The 22356-nt window shown below is 57.5% G+C and overlaps 2 protein-coding genes and 1 long non-coding RNA gene across 5 annotated transcripts; 2 read left to right on the top strand and 1 right to left on the bottom strand.

Moving 5' to 3' along the window:
- Positions 1-1409: 1409 nt before the first annotated feature.
- On the top strand, positions 1410-11863 carry FSD1 (fibronectin type III and SPRY domain containing 1). Its single transcript, XM_044254533.1, has 13 exons — positions 1410-1493; positions 2483-2578; positions 2797-2928; positions 3729-3830; positions 4722-4744; positions 4940-5061; positions 5310-5519; positions 8580-8678; positions 9484-9643; positions 9975-10054; positions 11024-11275; positions 11368-11456; positions 11563-11863. Exons 1-13 carry the CDS (start codon positions 1479-1481, stop codon positions 11671-11673), a joined length of 1491 nt encoding a protein of 496 aa, XP_044110468.1. The 5' UTR covers positions 1410-1478; the 3' UTR covers positions 11674-11863.
- Positions 11864-12063: 200 nt separating this feature from the next.
- Positions 12064-19578, bottom strand: STAP2 (signal transducing adaptor family member 2). Of its 3 annotated transcripts, XM_044254530.1 has the most exons (13): positions 19020-19578; positions 16769-16840; positions 16496-16618; positions 15817-15873; positions 15318-15418; positions 15006-15140; positions 14189-14258; positions 13995-14097; positions 13812-13886; positions 12837-12992; positions 12660-12749; positions 12495-12569; positions 12064-12230 (listed from the first exon to the last, which is right to left on the bottom strand). In XM_044254530.1, the coding sequence occupies exons 1-13, from the start codon at positions 19119-19121 to the stop codon at positions 12160-12162; spliced, it is 1230 nt and encodes a 409-aa protein (XP_044110465.1). In that variant the 5' UTR covers positions 19122-19578; the 3' UTR covers positions 12064-12159. The 3 variants fall into 3 exon arrangements, with proteins under 3 accessions (XP_044110465.1, XP_044110466.1, XP_044110467.1); XM_044254531.1 differs by lacking the exon at positions 13812-13886; XM_044254532.1 differs by lacking the exons at positions 16496-16618; positions 16769-16840.
- On the top strand, positions 16838-19978 carry LOC122909864. The gene is made up of 2 exons (XR_006385186.1): positions 16838-17131; positions 19809-19978. It is a non-coding gene; the product is annotated as an uncharacterized LOC122909864 (long non-coding RNA).
- The last annotated feature ends 2378 nt before the right edge of the window (positions 19979-22356 follow it).

Genomic DNA, 22356 nt, shown 5'->3' with positions numbered 1-22356 from the left:
CCCTGCTGAGCAGAGAGCCTGATGCGGGGCTCGATCCCAGGACCCTGAGATCATGACCTGAGCCGAAGGCAGCGGCTTAACCCACTGAGCCACCCAGGTGCCCCAATAAAATCTTTTAAAAAATAAAAAATAAATAAATAAACACACCTGAGCTGGGAATGGGATGCACATCGGGAGTTTAGGGAATGCAGGTGTGGGGACGGGAGCGGGGAGCAGAGTCCTGAGCTTGGACTGAAGATCAGAATCCTGGCTTCCAGTATTTGGTCCCCAAAGCGTCCTCCTTTAAGGTTCAGAGTAGATTTGCACTGATGGCTTCAGGTCCCACAACAGGTATGGGGGATTCCCCTGTCCCCACAGATTGCTGAGAAGTTTGGGGGCCCAATTGAGGGGGCTCATAGGCCCTGGAATTTCCGCCAACCCTCCATCAGTCACCCAGCGGCTGGGAGGAGGTGACTTCAGGCCTCAGTGTGTCACCGCAATCACGTGATGACCTCTTTTCTCACCCAAAAAGAAGAGGGCCCATGTGCTCTGGGACAGTGTTGTTCCTACCAACCACAGGATGACCTCTGTCTGCCCTGACACTCTGCCCACACAGCCCCAGCAGACACACAGAGCTTCCCAGCCTCGCCTGCCCAGGCCACCTCCTCCCTCCAGCTGACTTTCCTCTCAAACTGCATCCTTCCCCCACCGTTTGCAGAGAGGCAATGCTGGAGATCCTGGAAAGATCTGACCCCAGCCGGACAGGGAAGACCCAGCCCGACACAGACATTCAGAGACCTGTGGCTTCTGGTCAGACAGAGAAGCTTCTGGAGGAGATATGAGAGCCTGGGGCTTTGTGGGATGTACAGGATTTCAGTTGTGCCTTGGAGAGAGAAAGAAGTCATTGGAGGCTGAACATCTGCTCCGGCAAAATGTAAATGCTAGGAGAGAGTGCAAGGAGTGTGAGCTCACACCCCTTGCATCTCTCCTAGCATTTACATTTTGTTCATGAGCCCCGTCTCATGACGGGGGTCGGATGGGTGAGGCGGTGGGGAGCGTGTATGGAATTACGGTTAGAGGAGCGGGCGCTAAATGGCACTGGTGCAAGAGTGGGTAGGCTTGGGCATCAGGAGGACTGGGGATGGGCTTGAGGTCACACAGCAGGGCTGGCGGTCGAACGCAGGCAACCTGCTTCCCAGCTCCCGGCTCTCCGCAGCTCAGTCATCACTACCAAAGCCGCCTGGCAGGCCCCAGGCTCTGGGGGTCCCGGCTCTCAGGGAGCACAGCGCCGGACTACGTTTCCCAGCCTGCCGCGGGGGTCGCGCGTGCGCACTGCGGCCAGTGATGGAGCGCTGACGGGGGGCGCGGCGGCGGCGGCGGCGGCGGCGGCGGGCAGGGCTCGGCGGGCCATTGGCTCGTGGTCGCGGCAAAGGCAGCTTGAGGACTGGAAGAGCGAGAGGGGCCCGCGGGCCGGGCCGGGGACGACCTGGGCTGAAGCCATGGAGGACCAGAGGGTAGGACCGGGGCGGGGCGGGGCGGGGCCCCCGGTGGGGGTGGACAAGGGGGAGGGTACCAGGTGATGCCGCAGCGTCCCCCCCAACCCCCGCAGCTGCTTTGCGGCGGAGGCCCCACCCCCGCCCGGATCTAGCCCCCTAATTCGGGACGCAGCACCCCCTCCCCCCCGCCGTCACCCCGACCTCTCCTCATCTTGGCCGGGATCCAGACGGGATCCCTTCCATGCCCCGCACCGGCGCCCAGAATCCCGGCCCCGGCCTTGACCCATCCCCCACGCCTTCCATCCGGACTGCGGACCAGGTGTCCGGGCTCTGCCCCGCCCCGCCCGGGTGAACACCCCTTTAGCTCAGCACTGGTGGTCTCACCGACCCTGCATCCCCAGGAATGCGACCCCTCCGAGGCCTGGGACGGGGCTCCAGGCCCCAGCAGGATCCTCCCACGCGGCTTCCTTCTCTCCAGGCGTCCCCTCACCCAGACCTCGTTCTCCCCCTGCCCGGTTACCTGGGCTATCAGGCACCCCGTTCTCCAGGTTCCTCTTTCCTTCTTGCTAATCCCCGTTCCCCAGCTATCGCCTTCCCCAGGTTAGCCCATTTTCTACAGGTATGATTTTGCTCTGGGGTTTTCTTTCCCCACGGAGCCCCTCACCCCATGCCCCGCCCTCGGATAGGTACGAGGTTGAAGGCTTTGTGCGGAGACGGAGCTGGCTCAGGGCCAGGGTCTGCCCCTTCCCCAGAGGCTCCTTTGGAGCCTCAGTTTCCTGCGCTGTAAAACGGGCTTGCTTGCAGTGCCCATCTGCTAGGGGAGGGAACACGCGGCCAGAGCTTTGCCAGGGTCTGCCTCGTGGCGGGTGCCTGAGCTCACCGGCACAGTGGCTCCCGCATCTCCTGGATCCCAGGAAGGCAGGGTGGGGAGCCCCTGGTGGGGGAGCCCGGCCTGGCCGAGGGGGGCTTACCAGCCCTGCCTGTGTGCGTGCTTCCCGTGGCGGCAGGAGGCCCTGCGGAAGATCATTACTACCCTGGCTGTGAAGAATGAAGAGATTCAGAGCTTCATCTACTCCCTCAAGCAGATGCTGCTGAACGTGGAGGTGAGGCCGACACCTGTAGGGGGAGGGATGGAAGGAAGTGGGGACCTCTTGGCCAGGCGGGTGGAAGGGAGGGTGGGGGGAGGCAGCAGGAGGAGTTGGCCTGTTCCTGCTGTTGCCCGTCCGACGTGCCTGGCTTCGGTATCCTGGCCTCAGTTTCCCCATCCGAGCATGGGCTTTGGCCACCTCTGGGCCGGCTGACCCCGCAACGTCTCTCTAAGGCAAACTCCACCAAGGTGCAGGAGGACCTGGAGGCCGAGTTCCAGTCCCTCTTTTCCCTCCTGGAGGAGCTGAAGGAGGGCATGCTCATGAAGATAAAGCAGGACCGCGCCAGCCGCACCTACGAACTGCAGGTGTGTGGGGGCCCCCCAGACCCCACCCCAGGCCCGATTCCCCACGGCACCCCTCAGACTCAGCAGAGCCCATATGGCTTCCGTGTCTGCCCCCAAACCTGCTGTCTTCCCACCCTGCGTCTTGGAGAGATCCCCAAGGGTCTCCGGTGTCCAGAACCAGACAGCCCAGGGGTATTGGCCTCACCTCCTCTTTTTCTTGGTCTCTTCTCAGCCCCCTCCCTGGCCTTGATCCATCAGTTCCCGCCCACACCTGCTCCCCTTGGTCTCCGTTTCTCCCACCTCCTGCCCCCACTGCTTCTCTGTCACCAGAGCCCCACCCCCATGTCTGGCTGCTCCCTCTCTTCAGTCCTCACCCAGCACCTCCAATTTCTCAGCCCTTCCCATGGGTCCCCCAGATCTGGCAACATCCCCTCTTGCAAAATGCTGCCCCCCGCCCCCCGCCACAACCCTGCAGCTCCGGGGGTCTTGGACTCTAGACCCAGGCACTGGGGCTGCCTCAGAACGTCCTGGACAACTTCCTAACATCAGATCCTCAATCCCAGGAGAACTGGGGGCCCCAGGGCTCAGGTGTGGCCCGGACATGTGAGTTTTAAAAAGAGAGATTCCCAGTTAAAGAAAGGGATCCCCAGGTGATTCTGGAGTGCTACCAGGAGGGATGCCGCATTTCCCTTCCCCCACCCTCCCCCACCCGGAGCTGGAGAAAGGCCAGGGTCTCTGAATCCCAAAGGCATTGGGGAGCCCCAAAGGGTTTGATGCCATGCAGTGAGGTGTCTCTTCCCTCCGTGATATGCCATTCTTAGAACCAGCTGGCTGCCTGCACCCGGGCCCTGGAGAGCTCAGAGGAGCTTCTGGAGACAGCCAACCAGACCCTGCAGGCCACGGACGGCAACGACTTCCCTCAGGTGGGCCCCTCAGGAGCCGGACTGGTAGGGATGTGCCCTAAAATACAGGATACCCGGTTACATTTTTTCATTTCAGATCAACCCCAAGTGATTTTTTTTTTTTTTAAGTGTAAGTCTGACCCCTACAACATTTAGTGTACGTATGTCCGAAGGAGACCATGGGGCATCCTTATGCCAAAAGATGATTTGTGGTTGATCTGAAATCTAGATTTAACAAGGAATAATTCTTTTAGTGTAAGCAGATCCCATGCAAACGTTGAGTGTATTTCCAGACATTGCGTGGAACATACTGATACTAAAAAATTTATTGTGCATCTCAAATTCAAATTTAGCAAATTTTAAAAAAGATTTTATTTATTTATTTATTTAGAGAGGGAGAGAGGGCAGGGGGAGGACCGGAGGGGGAGAGGGACCAGCAGACTCCACACTGAGCGTGGAGCCCATCGTGGAGCTGGACACAACCCTGAGATCATGACCTGAGCGGAAACCAAGAGTCAGAAGATCCACCAACTGAGCCACCCAGGCGCCCCTAACAATATATCGTTTTTTAGTATAATATGTCCCATGCAGTGTTAGCACATGAATGAGACATATTTACACTAAAAAATTATTTTGTTTATCTGAAAGGAAGATTTCACTGGGCATCCTGTGTTGTGATTTGCCAAGTTGGCCAGCAGGATAAAATGGGCACCAGGCACTGGGGAGGGGTGGGTGGGGGTAGGAGCCTGTCTTTGCCCCCGTCCCTTTGGGGCATGGCCAAGTGTTTCTACCCCCGTGATAAGGGACTTTGGCTAGTGGCTGCCACCCTGGGCCTCCGTCTTCCTGTCTGTGTATCAGCTTCCTGATTCACTCAAGAAAACTCTTTGAATTTTATTCTGTCGCTTTTTCTAGGCTGCCAAGCAAATCAAAGATGGGTAAGATCCTGGGATCTGGTTCCCACCCCAGTGCCCCGCCCCTGGTGTGAAGGTGGGGACGCCCAGGTGAGGGTCTCTGGGCCCAGAGCACTGGACCAGAACAAGGGGAGTGGGTCTCCCACACACTTCCGAGAACCGGGCCTGGACCCCCTTGAGATGCCTGCCAGCAGGCTGCCTCCACCTTCTTGCCTGCAGGGTGACAATGGCCCCTGCCTTCCGGCTGTCGTTGAAGGCCAAGGTCAGCGACAACATGAGTCACCTCATGGTGGACTTCGCGCAGGAGCGGAGGATGCTACAGGCACTCAAGTTCCTACCTGGTGAGAAGGGAACTTTCTTGGGGCCTGGCTTTTCGGGGCAATGGTGGTACACTGAGAAAGGCGGGAGTAAGCCTGTAACCTTGGGCACTGGCCCTGTGGGTGGAGCCACAAGAAAGCCCGCCCTCAGTGGCTGAGCCCTGAAAAGTCCCACCCACTAGGGGGTGGAGTCCCATGAAGGCCACACCCCTACACTGACCTAGAGCCTCCCCCGCCCCTCCACCATCCCGCCTTCCCTCTGTCCCGGACAGTGCCCAGCGCTCCTGTGATCGACCTGGCCGAGTCTCTGGTGGCAGACAACTGTGTGACATTGGTGTGGCGCATGCCGGACGAGGACAGCAAGATTGACCACTACGTGCTGGAATACCGGCGGACCAACTTCGAGGGCCCGCCCCGCCTCAAGGAGGAGCAGCCCTGGATGGTCATCGAGGGCATCCGGCAGACGGAGTACACCCTGACCGGTAAGGGCAGCTCCGGGCTGTGGCTGACACCCCCGCACACCCCTCCCCGCCCACCGCCATCCCTGAGTGGCTCAGGAATTCCAGGATCCCTTTTCCGCTTTCAACTGGGGGCCTGGATGGGCTGATCTGTTGTAATTACAATGAAATTATAATGAAACCGATATTGATGCTCGCCCCGCACTGTTGGCGGAGGGCTTGTCAAAGGTTTTACCCACGTGTAAGGGTCATGCTTCTCATCAGCATTTCACAGACGAGGGAACTGAGGCCCAGAGGGAGAAGACATTCTCCAACCCCCTCCCTCCCCAGCTATGACCTAGCATTCATTCATTTCCACGAACTGAGCGCCAGTGGCGTACCAGGTGCTGCCCTTGCGTCAGGAAGCGAAGCGGACGAAAATCCCTCCTCTCCTGGGGCTGGCATCCTGCCAGCGTTTGGGGATTTCCTTGGCAGGTGCTAGAGAGCAGAACACGTGGGGGAATCCCCCAGGCTGGAGGGGAGGGTCTGAAGAAGGTAAAATCAGGGACCTCTAATGAGTTTCAGAAGCCGTCCTGAGCCAAGGGAAATCCTCGGGGGCAGGGAGAGCCTTGCTGACAAGATAACTATCACCATAGCTCTCGGGCTGTAATCAGCCCGTTCTTTATCTGTAATTAGCATACATGGTTAATAATGAGCATGCTAATTGCAAGAAAGAAAAGCTACCAGCCAGCAAGAGGGGCTGTCCTTTGCGTGGGAATCAAAATAAACATACGCCACTTTTTTCCGATATATATATTTTTTATTATGGCAAAATACATATAACGTAAAATTTACATCTTAACCATTTTTTAAGTGTCCAATTCGGTAGTAGTAAGTACATGCATGATGTTGTAAAGCCATCATACTGTCTTCATCACTTTCCATCTTGCAAAACTGAAATTCTGTCCCCATGGAACATTGACTCTCCAGCCCCTGGCTCCCACCATCTACTTCCTGTCCCCATGATTTTTACTACTTTTAGTACCTAATGTGAGCAGAATCCAACAGGATTTGTTCTTTCGTGTCTGGCTTATTTCACTGAGCGCGGTGTGCCCAGGGGTTATCTGTGTTGTAGGGCAGATCAGGATTTCCTTCCTTTTTCAGGCTGAATAGTGTGTGGAGAACCTAATAGCGGCTCATGTAACCGTAGTTCAATGTCAAAACCGAGGAACCCACACGAGCACGTTCCGCGGTGTTGATCCACATTTCCCTGGCGATACAGTTGCCGTCATCCCTGTGTGCGTGTGTAATCTCTCCCCTATGCGGTTTTCTCCCGTGTGCAAATTCCCATAACTGCCACCACGATCAAGGCGGAGGGCTGCTGTATCACAGGCTTCCTGATGCATCGCCCCCTTGCCATACCCTCTTGCAGTCTACAAAATTCCTAGCGAGTGAATTCCCCTGGGCGGGAAGTTGAATTCATCAAAAAGTGTGTGGTCCTGAGGGTACAGATGAAGACACTCACCTAGTTAACTAACCCACGAGGTTATATGAACCCCAGCTGCCATCTCGATCGCTTGGACAGTCGAGAGGGTTTTGGTTTAGTGTTTGTAACTTACATGCCTGTGCTCATCCCATCCTCATGTGAGCCCTGCTTAGGATGGGGAATATGATGGTCGGTTTGCAAGATAGGAGACCGAGGCCCGCTGTGAGCCCAGACCAACCATAGTCAGATGGGTTCCAGGTTTCTAAAACTGAGCCTTCTGGTCAGTAATCTTTGCTTGGGGTGGGGGTAGGGGCAGTAGATGGTGTCGCTGAGCCAAGCGCTGAACTCTCAGATGAGGGGATCCAAGAAGGGGGAGATAGTCCTGGGCGCCTGGAGGAGGTGGCAGAAAGAGAAGGGGGTGGCTGGAGAACGGCCTTCCAAGCAGAAGGACAACCAGATCGAGGACTCAGAGGCCAGAGCACTGAGACTTTGTGTCTAGAACTAGTTATGTTTGCCACTTAACTAGAGAAGTGAGAGGAAGAACGGGGTCTTTACCTGGAGGGCAAGGGGAGCTATGGGAGGTTGAATAGCAGGGGTTGCTGAGTGCTGTTTGGCATGATCAGAGAATGGGCATCCCATGGGGAACACTCAGGAGGCAACTGGACATGTGGTTTGGGCTACAGGTTGGGCTGTGGGTGTTGTGGATGGATGGATGGTATCTGAAGGGCAAGGAGGGGTCAGGGAGCAGAGTGAGATGAGTAAGGACCCCAGACTGAATCACCCCGACATTTAAGGGGGTCAAGGAGGGAGGCGACTACAAAGGAGACCTAGGGAGAACAAATGGAGGGGCTAGCCAGGACAACACAATGCCTTGGCTGTCAAGGAAAGAGAATGTTCCAGGAGGGAAGGAATGGTCAGCCAGGAGATCCTACAAGGTGGGGACTGACCAAGCCAGAGGAGGGAGAGGGAGCAAGGCAGCAGAGAGGGGGTAGGGATGAAGAGAGCTCGCGAAAGAGGTTAGTTTGAGGGGAAACATAACTAAAGACAACTAGGTAGTTGCTTTTTATTTTTTAAGACTGGAAGAAATGAATACAAAAAGGACAGATGACAGTGTGGGACATATGCTAGAAATAGGGGAAATTCTTAACCCAGCATGGCTAGATCCAGGGGTTCCAGCAAATGACTGGCTCACCGTTGTTCCCTGCACTTTGTTGGATCTGGGGACTGCACTCTGAAGGGACCTGCAAATGCACTGAGAAATTTTCCCAAGAGGAGCCTCCTCCAGCCACCCCGGACCAGACAGTGACTCTGCTCCCTAGAATACCAGCCCAATGCCCCAGGGAAGATTCTTATTGGCCAGTTTGGGTCATGTGCTATTCCTGAACCAATTGCTATTACTGCTTCCTAAAGCATTCTGATTGGCCAGTCTGGGTTGGAGGCGGAGCCAAGTCATCCATAGCCCTGCAGGTGAATGAGGGCAAGGGGGGGTTTTCAGGGATAAAATGTCCTTTGCAACGTGGTCCTTAGACCGAGGAGTGGTGGGATTACTGGGGGCCGCAGGGACCTGTAACCAGTTGCTCAAAGCACACACAACGTTGAGATCTCTCTCTTTGTCTTAGGTCTCAAGTTTGACATGAAATACATGAATTTTCGTGTGAAGGCCTGTAATAAGGCCGTGGCAGGCGAGTTCTCCGAGCCAGTGACCCTGGAGACACCAGGTGACTGCCCCTCCCCACCTTGTCTGTGATTCCATAGCCCCTCACCCCAGGGCCCCAGGTTCTGGTGTATAGTGATAATCTTCTAATCAGGGTCCTGTGGCCCTTTTTGCTCTGGCTGCCAGGAAGCTCAGCACGTAGTCCACAGTAGATTCCTCAGTCCAAGTGTCTACTATGTACCTGCTATCGTTTTTTGCTTTTGCAGTTGATCCCAATGTGCCTGTATGGTTTTGATACTCTTTCCCTCTCTCTCACACACCTCAACACACACACTCATTCTCTCTTCCTAAAAAAAAAAAAAGAAAAGAAAGAAAAAAAAGATAAGGGCTTTTAGAGAAGGGGGTGGGATATCTGTCGTGAAACCTGATCTTACTTTGCGGCAGCAACACCTTTGCGTGCCCTCACAGGCAGTCCTGCAGTCCACCCAAACTGCTGTCTTATATATGACCCGGCCCCTTCTCCTGCGATTAATCCCCAAGAGAAGCAAAGAGCACAAGCCATTTGGAAATACCTTCAGACCTAAGGGACCTTTAGGCAACACGCTCTCAGCCTTCCCTCCCCTGGCTGCGCTCTCTGCCCCTTCCGCGCTTCCCCATCTGTCTGTCTTGGTGTCTTGCTGCCTGTCCTGTCTGTGTCTGTCTGCCCCTGAGTCCGTCCGTTACCCTCTCTCTGTCTTTGTCTCTGTCGCCGTTGTCTTTCTGTTCTCTGTCCCTGTCACGGTCTGTCTTGGTCACTGTCTGTCTCTCTGTCTCTCTGTGTCTCTCCGGGTTTCCCCATCTCTGTGACTCCCGCGTCTGCCCGGCCCCAGCGTTCATGTTCCGCCTGGATGCGTCCACATCTCACCAGAACCTGCGCGTGGAGGACCTCTCCGTGGAGTGGGACGCCATGGGCGGGAAGGTCCAGGACATCAAGGCTCGCGAGAAAGATGGCAAGGGGCGGACGGCATCTCCCGTCAACTCCCCAGCCAGGTAGCCTGCCCCCTCCTGCCCTCCCCTGTCTGCTGGAGGACAGAGAGCTGGACACGGACACCCAAGGTCCAGCATGGTCGAGGCTGGGGTGGAAGGAGGGACACGGAGCTAGAGGAGCCCCAGGAGTAAATGAAGGGAGAAGAGGCTTTTAATTGGGTTTTGACACCTGAAAGGTTTTCCCCACGAGAAAGGGCATGATATGCAGGACCCAGGGTGAGAGAACCAAACCCTGTGGAGGACTGAGAAGACCATGGTGGCTGGGCGGGCCAGGGAAACCCTCCTCGGGAGCAGTGAGGCCCGAACTGAGCCTTCCCCTCCCCGCCCCTCACAGAGGTGTGCCATCCCCCAAGAGGATGCCTTCGGGTCGTGGGGGTCGGGACCGCTTCACTGCCGAGTCCTACACGGTGCTGGGTAAGGAGGGGCGGAGACAGGAGGACAGATGAGACACTCTGGGCAGGGCCCTGATGGTGGGTCGTGGGAGAGAACTCCTTTGGGTGGGGAAACTGAGGTAGCCACCCCCAAAGCTTTCTGGAAATGGTTCCAGTAATGTATTGCTTGTGATGCTGGAGGAGTGCGGGGATTGGGGGGTGTGGGCTTTCCGGGGGTGGGGAGCAGAGCTTATGTAGGCTCTGGCCTGGAGATCAGCCCGGGGTGCGGGGGGCGTGGGTCCTGGGGTTTGTGGAGTGCCTGAGATCTGCGAAGTAGCTGGAAGGAATGGTTGCCATTCTTGGCTAGAGGTGGGGTTAGAGGAAGAAGCAGGGGAAGGGGCGGAGGGGGGTGGTGTGCGGGGTGACCGAGACTTCAGAGGGGAAAGCCTCGCCTAGTTGTGGTTGGGAGAGTAGCTGAGGTCGGGAAGGAGCAGGCCCGGGGAAGAAACGTACGTGGGGACAAGCCCCACATCTGTGGAGGAGCTGAGCTGGGAGATGGACAGGAGCTGGGGGCCTGGGCGGAATCTGGAAAGCGTTAGGAAAGTGTCCCAGAGTGCCAGGGAGCTTCGCACTCCGGGAGGATGCGAGGCCTGTGGAAGTACCGGGGAGTCGGCCAGGAGCAAGGGTCTGGGGATCATCTAGTCGCTGGAAGGACTGAGGAGTAGCTGAACGTGGGGAGGAACTGGAGGAAGTTTCTGGAAGCATCTGGAAGGAGTAGCTTGGGTCTGCAGAGAATCTGAAAGGATTAGTTGAGGCTTGGAGAGTATCTGGGCTTTCTGAGTGTCTAGAGGGAGTGGATGCAGCCTGGAGACTCCCCAGGAGGAATAGCTAGGAACTGAGGAGTATCTGGAGGGAAGTGCTGGGGCCTGGGGAGTACCTGGGTGACCACCCCTTTGTGGAAGGGCCTCTGGTACCCGACTCCACTGGCCCCCGCTGCCCACCGCCCCCCCAGGGGACACGCTGATCGACGGCGGGGAGCATTACTGGGAGGTGCGCTATGAGCCGGACAGCAAGGCGTTCGGCGTGGGGGTGGCGTACCGCAGCCTGGGCCGCTTCGAGCAGCTGGGCAAGACGGCCGCGTCCTGGTGCCTCCACGTCAACAACTGGCTGCAGGTCAGCTTCACCGCCAAGCACGCCAACAAGGCCAAGGTGCTGGAGCCCCCCGTGCCCGACTGCCTGGGTGTGCACTGCGACTTCCACCAAGGTGACCCCGAGCCCCCCTCCCCGCCCGCCCTCGGCCGCGAGCCCCTCTCCCTGCGCCCCCACCCCAACCCCGTCGCTCTCTCTCCACCCCAGGCCTCCTGTCCTTCTACAACGCCCGAACCAAACAGCTGCTGCACACCTTCAAGGCCAAGTTCACGCAGCCCCTGCTGCCCGCTTTCACAGTGAGAACGGTTCAGCGGCTGGGGGGGCAGGGGTGGGGCCGGGGCCGGCTCTGCGGCGCCTGAGCCTGCCCCTGCGGCTCACCGGTCCCCGGTCCCCGGTCCCCAGGTGTGGTGCGGCAGCTTCCAGGTGACCACAGGCCTACAGGTCCCCAGCTCTGTGCGCTGCTTGCAGAAGCGGGGCAGTGCCACCAGCAGCTCCAACACCAGCCTCACCTAGGCCACGGGAGCACCCGCCCAGCCCGGCTGAGTTTGGGGAACCCCCTTGCCCAGCCGCCCGGGCCTTGGTTGTTGCAACCGCCACCCTCGTCTCACTTGCTGCTTGGAGCCTTAACTCCTGATGGGGGGGAGGGGGCGCCAGGGCGGGCCCTCGTCCCTACCTCACCTCCTAATAAAAGTCAATCACTGGCCAGGCCTTGCCGATGGTTCTTTGGGGCTGGCTGGCACGGAGCGTGCCCCCGACCTCTCTGGACCTCAGCTTTCCTGGCTGTGAAATGGGTCTTTCCTGTAGTGTCAGGTGGCAGGTGTGGCCGAGTGAGTGAGGCTTGCTGTGGGCGGGCATCTGACCTACACTGCCCCCCCCCCACCAAGCCAGGCCAGACACATCAGCCCCCAGGGGAATCACTTGAGCTTTATTCTGGGGGAGCGGTTGGCCTGGCTGACTTCACAGCCGGGGAGCTGCTCACGGACCCCCGGCGCCTGCGCCTCAGTGCTCCAGCGCTCGCCTCCTCTGCAGTTTCTCTTCCAGCTCTGCTGTCAGATCTGCCAGCTTTGGGGCTGGGGAGGGTGGGAGGTGACTGAGGCCTCAGGTGCACGGGTCGCGGGGTTGTCCCTCGTCCATGCCGTCCCCCCCACCCCACATCCACCCACGACTCCCTGCAGAATCTGTGGGGCCCCGTGAAAAGTGAAAATGTACCCAAGAGCCCCAAGGAGTTTCAAGACTGCCCGGCATCAGACCGAGCACGGGGCACTTCGGAGCAGGGGGTCCCGTGTGGTTGCGCTGGCCGCCCACTGGGGAGCACAGACCCCCACACGCCTCACCTGTTGTGGGGAAGAGGGTCTGCATTGAGCCCACCGCTAGCTTCTTGGCCAGGCCACTGTTGAGGACTTTGGGCTCTGGAGGAGAAGGCAGATGGACAGATGAAGGCCAGGGCTGGCTCTCGGCTGGCTGAGGGAAGGCCCCCGGGGAGGCAGGAACCCCCCTACCTGGCTTGCGGGCAGCAGGTGGCTTTAGAGGCTTGGCCTGAACCTTTGCCAACTTCCCGGGCTTCGGGACCTGCCGACTGGGGGGAGGCACTGCGTGGACAAAGGTGTGGTGTGTCACCTCCGGCTTTTAGCCCCCTCCCCCTGTCCCCATCTCCCCTCCACACCCTCCCCACCTACCATCCCCATTCACGTAGTTGGCAGCTGGGTCGTCTCCGATGGGGATCATATAGTTCTCGTCCTCGTTCAGGAGTGGGGGTGACCTGTCCTGGCTTGCCACAGGCGTGATGGGCAGGGGAGGCAGCTTCTTGGGGTCACCGGAGGCCAGTGTGGGCCCTGGTGGGAAACGGCAGTTCCCCATCTGGGTCCACGTGGTGCAGGGACACCTTGGCTTGTGTCTGTGTGTGCCCGAATGTGGACGTATGCATACATGCTGGCATTCAAGCATGTGACCCTGTGCATGTGCGTGTCCGTCCCTCATCGTAGAAACATGTACACTGAGTGAATCCACATAGTTGACTATATGTAAAGGGTTTGCACACCGCACCTAAACGCGTGCGAGCATGGCACTGCGTGTATACTGACGTGTGTGCCCCCAGCTCGTCTATACCAGTGTGCACACCCACGTACCTAGAAATGTCTGAATTTGCACCCACGAGTGAGCATTTGTGTGTACACGCGTGGTTGTGGCTTAGGTGCGTGCACAAGGGTTCCCCCCTCCACGCATCTGCTCAGCCCCAGGAGAACCAGACTGCTCACCCCACAGACTTTTCCAGCCTCTTCTTCCTGCTCCATAAAGGGGACCACCTCCCACCCCAACAGCCAATCTGGATCCCCTCTCTGGGTAGTTTCTTGCTCCCGGTAAAGCTCATCTCTAGCTACTGAAATCCTGAGACCTTAAGCAAACACGCCCTCCTACAGGAAGCCTTCCCCCTACACTGCCCCCTTTCTCTTCCCAAGTCTAGGCGCTGCGGCCTCCAGCCACAGGTTCTACCTCACGGGGCTGGGAGCTGTCCAGCTCCGCAACCCAGAGGGCATGGTCTCGGTAATTTCTGGGTCTTTGCAACTCTGGGTACAAGATTGGACACAGGCGGTGCCATGAGGGTCCCACGTCTCTCAGTCTGGCCCAGCCGCCGCCGCAGGGTGAGGCATCACCTGGGCTGGGGGCCGCGGGGGTCGAGCTTGCCACCCACACACTCTCGCCGTTCTCTTTATCCGCCTCCACGTGGCCTAGAACAGAGAGCGGTCCTAGAGGAAGTGCGGCGGCTGGGCATTGACCCCGGGGTGGCCCCCGGGCACGTACTGCCCCTCCCCGGAGTTTCCCGAGGCCGCACCTACCTAGAACCTTCTCGTAGTCTTCGTCCAGCAGGAAGGGCACCAGCGCGTTATTGGTGTGTGACACGAAATAGTTGACCACTGAGTCGAGTGAGGCACAGGAGAACTGGAGGCGGATAGGGGTCTCAGTCAAGGCTGTTGTGAAAGGGGCGCACAGCCCATCACTGCGCATCGCCGGACCCCGGCCTGACGCTCACCGGCTCCTCCACGTCGATCACATATTTGGGGCCCTCACGCTTCACCTTGTAGTGCCGGACCACCGACGTCCTGCACGGGCAGTGGTGAGTGGGTGGACGGGCTCCGACCAGGGAGGACCCCGCCCTTGTCCTGGGTCCGCCCCCACGGGGGGCCTAAACTCTTCCAGCTCCGCGGCACGCTGACCACGCCCCGTCCTGGCGTGCCTCTCGGCCGAGAACCAGACCCTCAACGGACTGCAGCCCCGGGAAGACCAAGCCACAGGTCCTGGCACTGCCCCCATGGAGGACCTGGTCCTGAAGGCTCCACCCCCGGAGGCCCCGCCTCCCTTATGGCCCCGCCCACCAGGGGGTCTTCAACAGATCCCGGAGGAAGCTTTATGTCAGGCTCCGATCCGCCCCCAGAGTGTCTTCACCTCCCAAACCTGAGTCAACCACTGCGGGGGAGGGCCGGGGCGTGACTCCACCCACAGGTCCTGACCCCGCTCAAGGGGCAGGTTAGCGTCCCTGGATTTGATTTCTTCCCCGCTCCAGAGGCCCAGACCCAGCCGATCTTAATGCAAAGGTCTGACCTCGCCTGGAGTCCGTCCCGGCTCCAGAATCTAGCTCCTTCCCCGAGGGGGATCCACCGCCCTGTTTGGTCTCTAGCCCCGCCCCCAGGCACGGACTCCCTCCCGCATCCCAGAGCCGGGAGCGCCTCAAGACCTCACGCTCCAGGAGCTCTGGCCCCGCCTCCAGAGCCTTCCCCCACCCCGCGTCCCAGCTCTGACTCCGCCCCCACGCTCGCCCCGCCTCCCGGCCCGACGCCGCGCAGGCGCACCCGTTGAACGTCTGGCGCGTGGTGACCGACACGTCGTGCCCGCCGTCCCCGCTGGGTCGCAGCAGCAGGTTTCCGCAGTCGGGATAGCGCTCCAGGAGCAGCTGCGCGTCCAGCCGGCTCACCTTCAGGAAGCAGCTGGGGCGGGCCGCGTCCCTCGCTCAGGGCAGGCCCCGCCCCCGGCCCCGCCCTCGCGGAGCCCAGTCCGCGGCCCCCCAGGCGTCCCCTGCACACTGGGCTGTCCTCCCCTGCTCTCCCGCCCCGCGCCTCTGTCCGCCGCCGTCCCGGGGCCCCTCGGCCCCGCGGGCCACTCACGAGGGCAGCTCGAGCGCGCGGCGCGCCTCCTCTTTGGCCAGGGCCTCGGCCATCATGTACAGGTGTCCGGGCAGCAGGGTCAGGTTGGACGGGACACGCAGCTGAGGGGCGAAGGGGCGCCCGAGGACGCCCGGCCGTCAGGGCTCCAGCGGCTTGTGCCCGTGTCACCGATGGGCTCCCTGAGGCCGGGGCGCGGGCAGCCCCCCAGGACAGGGGCCAAGAGGCCTTGCAGGGGACGTTAAGACACTTCACTGATGGGGAGGACAGCGCAGATGCTAGAACGAAGGCCAGGTGTCGAGCCCGGAGCCTGCGCGGGGCCACGCGGGGCACCAGTGACCAAAAGAGGAATCAGGAATGTTGACAAAAACTCCAGGCAAAGTTCGCGTGTTTCATATCTGTGGGCTCCGCCTGGCCCACGGGCCGCCGTGTGGGAGGGGCTGGTTCGGGGGATGCAGGGTGGAAAGAGCAAAGAGGACTCTGAGCAGGCGACCGCTCTCACCTCGACCACCGTCAGGATGAAGCCTTTCCACATCTCCCGGGACTCCAGGCTCTCTGCCTGGGGAGGAAAACAGAAGGAGGTTGCGTCGGTGGCCCTCAGCCCACTCAAGCGTGGAATGCGAATGAGGAACGGTAGCTGTTTTCAGGGTTAAAGGAAGGACGGGTTAATTTAGGATGTCTGAACCGAAGTCCTTAGTAATGTGGGATGCTGTCCCCTAATGTCACTGAATCAGCATTTATTTATTTGTTTTTTCTACATCGACTTTTTAAAAAGATTTATTTTGAGAGAGAGGGAGGGAGAGAGCATGAGCAGGGGAAGGGGCAGAGGGAGAGCGAGAAGCATGCTCCCGACCCCCAGCAGGGAGCCCAATCCAGAGCTGATCCCAGGACCCAGGGATCATGACCTGAGCTGAAGGCAGGTACCGGTACCGGGAGGGTGTCTGGCACATAGTAGGTGCTCAGTAAGGTTGGCTGAAACATTGCAGGCGGGCAGCGACCCTCCGCGTAGCTCCCGTCCCGTTTAGACTACTTTACCTGTATTACCCCGGTTTGCAGTTGTAGAAACCAAAGTGTAGAAAAGCGAAGTGAGTCGCCCAGGGTCACCACCCCAGTGGTAGACCCCCTGTGACTCCATCCTAGTGGGTGTGAATGGTGAGTGTGGCAGGGAGGGTCGGGCCTACCTTGAACTTGATCTCTTGGTTCCGGAGGACCAGGCTGAAATAGATAGCAGGGTCTCCTGAACTTTCCCAGGGCACCTCATCCGTGAGCTTCACAAACGCTTCTAGGACTAACTTCTCCACATGCTGGGGATCCAGAAGCAGGAGTCTGAGCGCCAGGCTTGTGACTTGCCAGGCCCTCTGGCTTGGCCACACCACCCCGGCTCTGTCTTTGGTCCTTGAGGGTCAAGCTTGGGGCTAGGAGATCAGCTCTCCAGCCCTCCTGCCCATCCTTACCTGGGAGTCCCGATTGCTGTTATAGAAATAGAGAGTGCAACCCTGGAGGCCTGCCCAAAACTTCTTGTAATCCTGGGGACCAAAGTTAGCAGAAGATGAGAAGGCAAATTCTGGCTGCCTCCAGGACACCCACTCCTGTCTCAGGACCTTTGCACTGACTGTTCTTGCTGCCTGGATACTCTTTCCTGAGATCTTCACAAAGTTTCCTTCATTGCCACTTTGGGTCTTTGAACAAATCTTGCTTTCTCTGGGAGGCCCTCCCCATCCATGGCCCAGCTTCTGGGGACCCATTGTTCTTTGAGAAAGGATTAAAGAGAACTTGGATGGAATGGGAGATCCAGAGCAGCCTCTCGGTGTACAGAGGTAGGAGCTCTAGAAGAGACCTGAACTAACCATCCGCCATCCATCCGTTTACTCATCTGCACCTACATACATCCCCCTTCTCCGTGTCCAACCCATAGATATTTACAGCAATCTCCTGATTTCACACGGTTCTGGACTCTAGAAGGACTGTAGATTCAGGATGTCTCCCCAGGATTCTAATTTATAAATGTCCCGACTCTCAAGAGGTCTAAGGGGCTGACACAACCAGTACTGTAAGCTTCTAGGTTTTTTCCCAGGAAATATTCCCCGAACACCTACTCCTCACCCAATATTGTTATTGGGTTGCAGGCAAAATAATAAATGAGACATGGCTCCTGTTTCAAAACAGATTATCTTCTGGAAGAAAGCACAGATACTAAAATGTGGTGTGCCTGGATGGCTCAGTTGGTGAAGCGCCCGACTCTTGGTTTTGGCTCGGGTTGTGATCTCGGGGTCCTGAGATGGGACCCTGGAGAGGACTCTGCTCTTAGCAGGGAGTCTGCTTGAGGAATTCTGTCTCTCCCTCTGCCTCTGCTCTCCCTCCCCTCATGTCCTCTCTCAAATAAACAAATAAGAACTTAAAAGGAAAACAGAAAACATAGACACCAAAATCCTCTAGGGAAGTGAAATTAGTACCCCAGGAAGGACAGACCCTGAGCCTTGAGGTCACAGAGGATGAGAAAGGCCCTCCAAGTGGGAATCTGGGAAGACTTCCTGGAGGAGAAGGTACTCTAGTCCATAATGATAGCGAGGATAGTTCTCATATTGACAGCTAGCATCCATCCATCAATCCACCTGTCACTGCAACCGTCTGCCTCCCTATCCATCTGTCCATCCATCTATTCATCTGCATATCCACCCACCCACCCATCTGTCCGTGTAGACATACATTTAACATTTACCGAGGACCTACTCTGTGCCAGGCACTGGGAACAGAGCAATAAGTGATTAAATTCAGCATGGTCAGACCTGCTTCCTCGTGGACCCACTATACACCACAGCACACGGTATTTAACTGCTCCGTGCCTCAGTTTCCCCACCTATAAAATGGCCATAGAGATGTACCCACCTCGAGGGTCGTTGTGAGAATTGGGTGCGTGAATGCCAGTAAAGCACCAGTGATGGTCGAATCAAATCCGCAGACCACTGAGGGCTACCCCTCTCCTGTAACCTCGACTAGGGCCCTAGTCCTAGCGTACCCATTTTGTACTAGAGAAAAAGGAGGCCCAGAGACAGAGAGTCACTTGCCAAGGCATGGGAGTCAGGGAGGCTTACAGCAGGGATGTGAAGCTCGTTCTTGCACTCTGGGGCCAGGCCTTTCTGAGCCCCTGGGGTCTCGATGCTGTCTAGGCTGGGGAGGATGTGGGCACTTGGAGGCACAAGGAAGGGAAGAGGGAACGGCAATGACGGTGGCTCTGGGGGTGGGCAGGGGAAGCAGCAGGTGGGTATTTGGGGTTGTAGCGGGAGATGAGTGTGTGTGTGGGGCTGGGGCTTCGGGGAAGGAGTATCTGGTCCTGCCAGATGTGGCCCCCACACCTTGCACTGTCCCCACATGCCACCTGTCCTGGCCTTGACCCCTGCAGCTGAGGTTCATGGTTTCTTAGGGACTAGGGGTGGGGCATGGGAGTCCGAAGGCTTCCCATTTCCTGGTGGAAGTCCCTGATCCTTCCTGTATCCAGAGACAGAGAGACCGGGAGGGAGACCCATGGAGACAGGCAGGGAGAGGCACAGAGAGAGAGAGAGAGAAAGAAGCTTGATGGTGGACGGAACTTTTCCCAGCCCCCGGCACACGCCCTGCTCCATTCAGTCCCACCCGTCCCCCTTGGCCAGATGCAGAGTTCTAGGCCACCCAGGAGCCCAGCTGTGCCAGCTCCCTGCCCCACCTTACCTGGTCGTGGGGTCCCTTCTTCTCCAGAAAGCTCTCATAGTAGTGTGAGGGTAGAGCACCCTTGTGTTTGGGGTTCCGGGGTGGGCTTAGGGCTGAGGCCATGGCCTGGCCTCTCCCTCCAGTGGGTGACCCAGCTGGGCCAGGAAGCAGAGAAACAGGTTCCCAGGGAATTTCCTCTTCTGTCAGCTCCCCAGCTCCCTCCCCTGTCAGCTCTGGGCCAGGCTTGTCCCAGGGAAATCCCAGCCTCTCTGGTCACCCCAGCAGGTCTGGGAGGTCTGCAGGAGTTGCGGAGGAGGGAGCCACTGGGAGGCTTTCAGTGCAGGGCAGAGACTGGACAGAGAGTTCACTGGGAGGAGGGACCTGCCTAAGCAAAGGTCTGGATGTGAGGGAGGGAGGAGCAACGTGTCAGAGTGGCAAGCGCTGTGTCACCAGAGAGAGCACAGCAGGACAGAGCATGAAGATCTGAATGCCCCTTTAGCCCAACCTTGCCTAAACCTACCAAAAAATCTTGCTGGGTTAGGGGCGCCTGGGCGGCTCAGTGGGTTAAGCCTATGCCTTCGGTTCAGGTCATGATCTCAGGGTCCTAGGATTGAGCCCTGCGGAGGCTGCTTCCCTCTCTCTGTGCCTGCCTCTCTGCCTACTTGTAATCTCTGTCTGTCAGATAAATAAATAAGATCTTTAAAATAAATCTTGCTGGGATTTTGATAGGAATTGCACCTGTATATCGACTGGGGAAGACCTGACATCTTTACTATGTTGAGTTGTTGTTTTTTTGTTTTTTTTTTTAAGGAATCTCTACACCCAAGGTGGGGCTGGAATTTACAACTCGGAGATCAAGAGTCACGAGCTCTACTGACCCGCCCCTGTTGTGTTGTGTTTTATCCATGGACATGGTCTGTCTCTTCACTTATTTAACTCTTTGGTTTTGTTCATCAGCAAGGTATAGTTTCCTCATACGAGTCCTGTGTGTGTTTTGTTAGACTTATATCTAAGCATTTTTTTTTTGAGCAGTTACAAATGGCATTGTATTTTTCTTTTTTTTTTTTTAAATAAGATTGTATTTATTTATTTGACAGGAAGAAGAAAAAAGAGAGAGTGCAAGAGCACAAACAGAGTGACAGGCAGAGGAAGACGGAGAATCCGCAGGCTCCCCAAGGAGCAGAGAGCCCAACATGGGGATTGATCCCAGGACCCCGGGAATCATGACCTGAGTTGAAGGCAAACATTTAACCAGCCAAGCCACCCAGGTGCCCCGGCATCATATCTTTCATTCCAGATTTCACTGCTAGTAGACAGATGTGCATTGATTTTTTTTTTTTTTTTAGGTATAGATTTTTATTTATTTATTTATTTATTTATTTATTTTTAAGATTTTGTTTATTTATTTGACAGACAGAGATCACAGGTAGGCAGAGAGGCAGGCAGAGAGAGAAGGGGAAGCAGGCTCCCTGCTGAGCAGAAAGCCTGATGCGGGGCCTTGATCCCAGGACCCTGGGATCATGACCTGAGCCGAAGGCAGAGGTTTTAACCCACTGAGCCACCCAGGCGCCCCTAGATTTTTTTTTTTAATTTTATTTATTTGTTTGAGATTGAGAGTGAGTGAACAGGCATGAGCAGGCAGGGAGAGGCAGAGTGAGAAGTAGGCTCCTTGCTGAACAGGGAGCCCAGATTTGGGACTGGATCCCAGGACCCTGGGATCATGAGGTAAGCTGAAGGCAGACGCTCCACCAACTGAGGGAGCCACATGCCCCCTTTAAGAAAATTTTTTTTCAAGTGACTCTTTTAAAAAAAGTTTTATTTAAGGGGCGCCTGGCTGGCTCAGTCAGTAGAAGATGTGATTCTTGATCTTGGGGTCATGAGTTTGAGCCCCAACTTGGGGAAGTAGACACAGCAAGAGAGGGATCACAAGCAGGGGGAGTGGGAAAAGGAGAAGCAGGCTCCCCGCTGAGCAGAGAGCCCCATGCCATGCTGGGCCTGATCCCAGGACCCTGAGACCATGACCGGAGCCGAAGGCAGAGGCCTTACCTCACTGAGCCACCCAGGCGCCCCTTGATATAAATTTTTAAGAGATTTTATTTATTTGAGACAGAGAGTGAGAGAGAGAGAGAAAACTCAAGGGGTGGGGAGAGGCAGAGGGAGAGGGAGAAGCAGACTTCCCACTAAACATGGAGCTCAGCTCAGGGCTCTATCCCGCGTCCTGGGATCATGACCTGAGCCCAAGGCAGATGTAAATTCAATTTCCTTCATCTTTAGAGGGCTGCCTGGACTTTATACACGTGGCAAAAAATAGCCTTTGGAATCCATTCAAGAGCTGTCTGACTTGGTCATCTCTTCTGATGAACTGTCTTATAAAGCTGACTAACCATACCTGCCATGAAGGGGAGTCATAAATGGTTAGTAAGGTCCCAGCCATTTAATTTTGTTTATCAAAGGCAATGGGGAGCCATAGAAGGATTTAGAGCAGGGGAGGGTTGCCTTTAGTTAAGATCCCTCTGGGGCCAGGGTAGACGCTGGATGAGGCAGATGGAGAGGCCGGAGGTCGGGGGCAGGTCTTGGGAACTGTCAGACAACGTGGGCAAGGTATGGGGTACGGACGAAGGTCGGAGTCTGGAGGTGCTGGGGATGCCCCGCGCTGGCTGGGCCGGGGTGGGGAGCGCGGCGCGGGGGTAAACTCCAGGAGGGGCGTTGAGTTTATCCGCCTCTTCCCGGACGTCCAGCCCGGATCTGCAACACCCTGAGGCAGGCATGAGCAATGTCCCCCGAGAAACACCGGCGAGGGCCCACGCGGCTGGGAAGCGCGGAGCAGGACCCGGAGCCAGTCCGGTCGGACTCCAACCGCCGTCCCGAACATCGGGCCCTCACCCCATGCCCTGTCCCCTTCCAGACCCGCGCCGGGCCCAGCCCGCGGCTCCCCGCAGGCTCGGGCCTCCCCCCACCCCCGGACTTCCAGTCCTGCCCGGGCTGCGGACTCCCCATTCTGGGAAGTGCTGCTGCGCCTCGGAGCAAAGGTCCCGGGAGAGGGACCGGGGACAAAGGACAGGGACGCACCCACACCGCGGACGCGCAGCCCGGCCCCGCCTACTAACACCCAGCGCAAGGGGGCGTGGGAAATAGGGGGGGCGCGCCAGCCGGCGGGCGCGTGTCAGACCCGGGACCTGACTGGCTGCCGGAGGACCAACGCCTACCACTGAATGGATGCGTGAACCTCAGGAACTCCTGCTGATTGGCCGAAGGAGACGAGCTTGGCGGAAGCAGAAGCTTAACACTGATTGGCTGAGAGGGAATCCAGCGACTGCTGCCTATTGGTTAATGTTTAAGTGACCCTCCTATAATTGGC

The sequence above is a fragment of the Neovison vison genome, chromosome 6 (assembly GCF_020171115.1).
Source record: "Neovison vison isolate M4711 chromosome 6, ASM_NN_V1, whole genome shotgun sequence".
Taxonomy (NCBI): Eukaryota; Metazoa; Chordata; class Mammalia; order Carnivora; family Mustelidae; genus Neogale; species Neogale vison.
The sequence above is the reverse complement of the archived record's forward strand: the minus strand, read 5'-3'. Positions and strand labels throughout refer to the sequence as shown.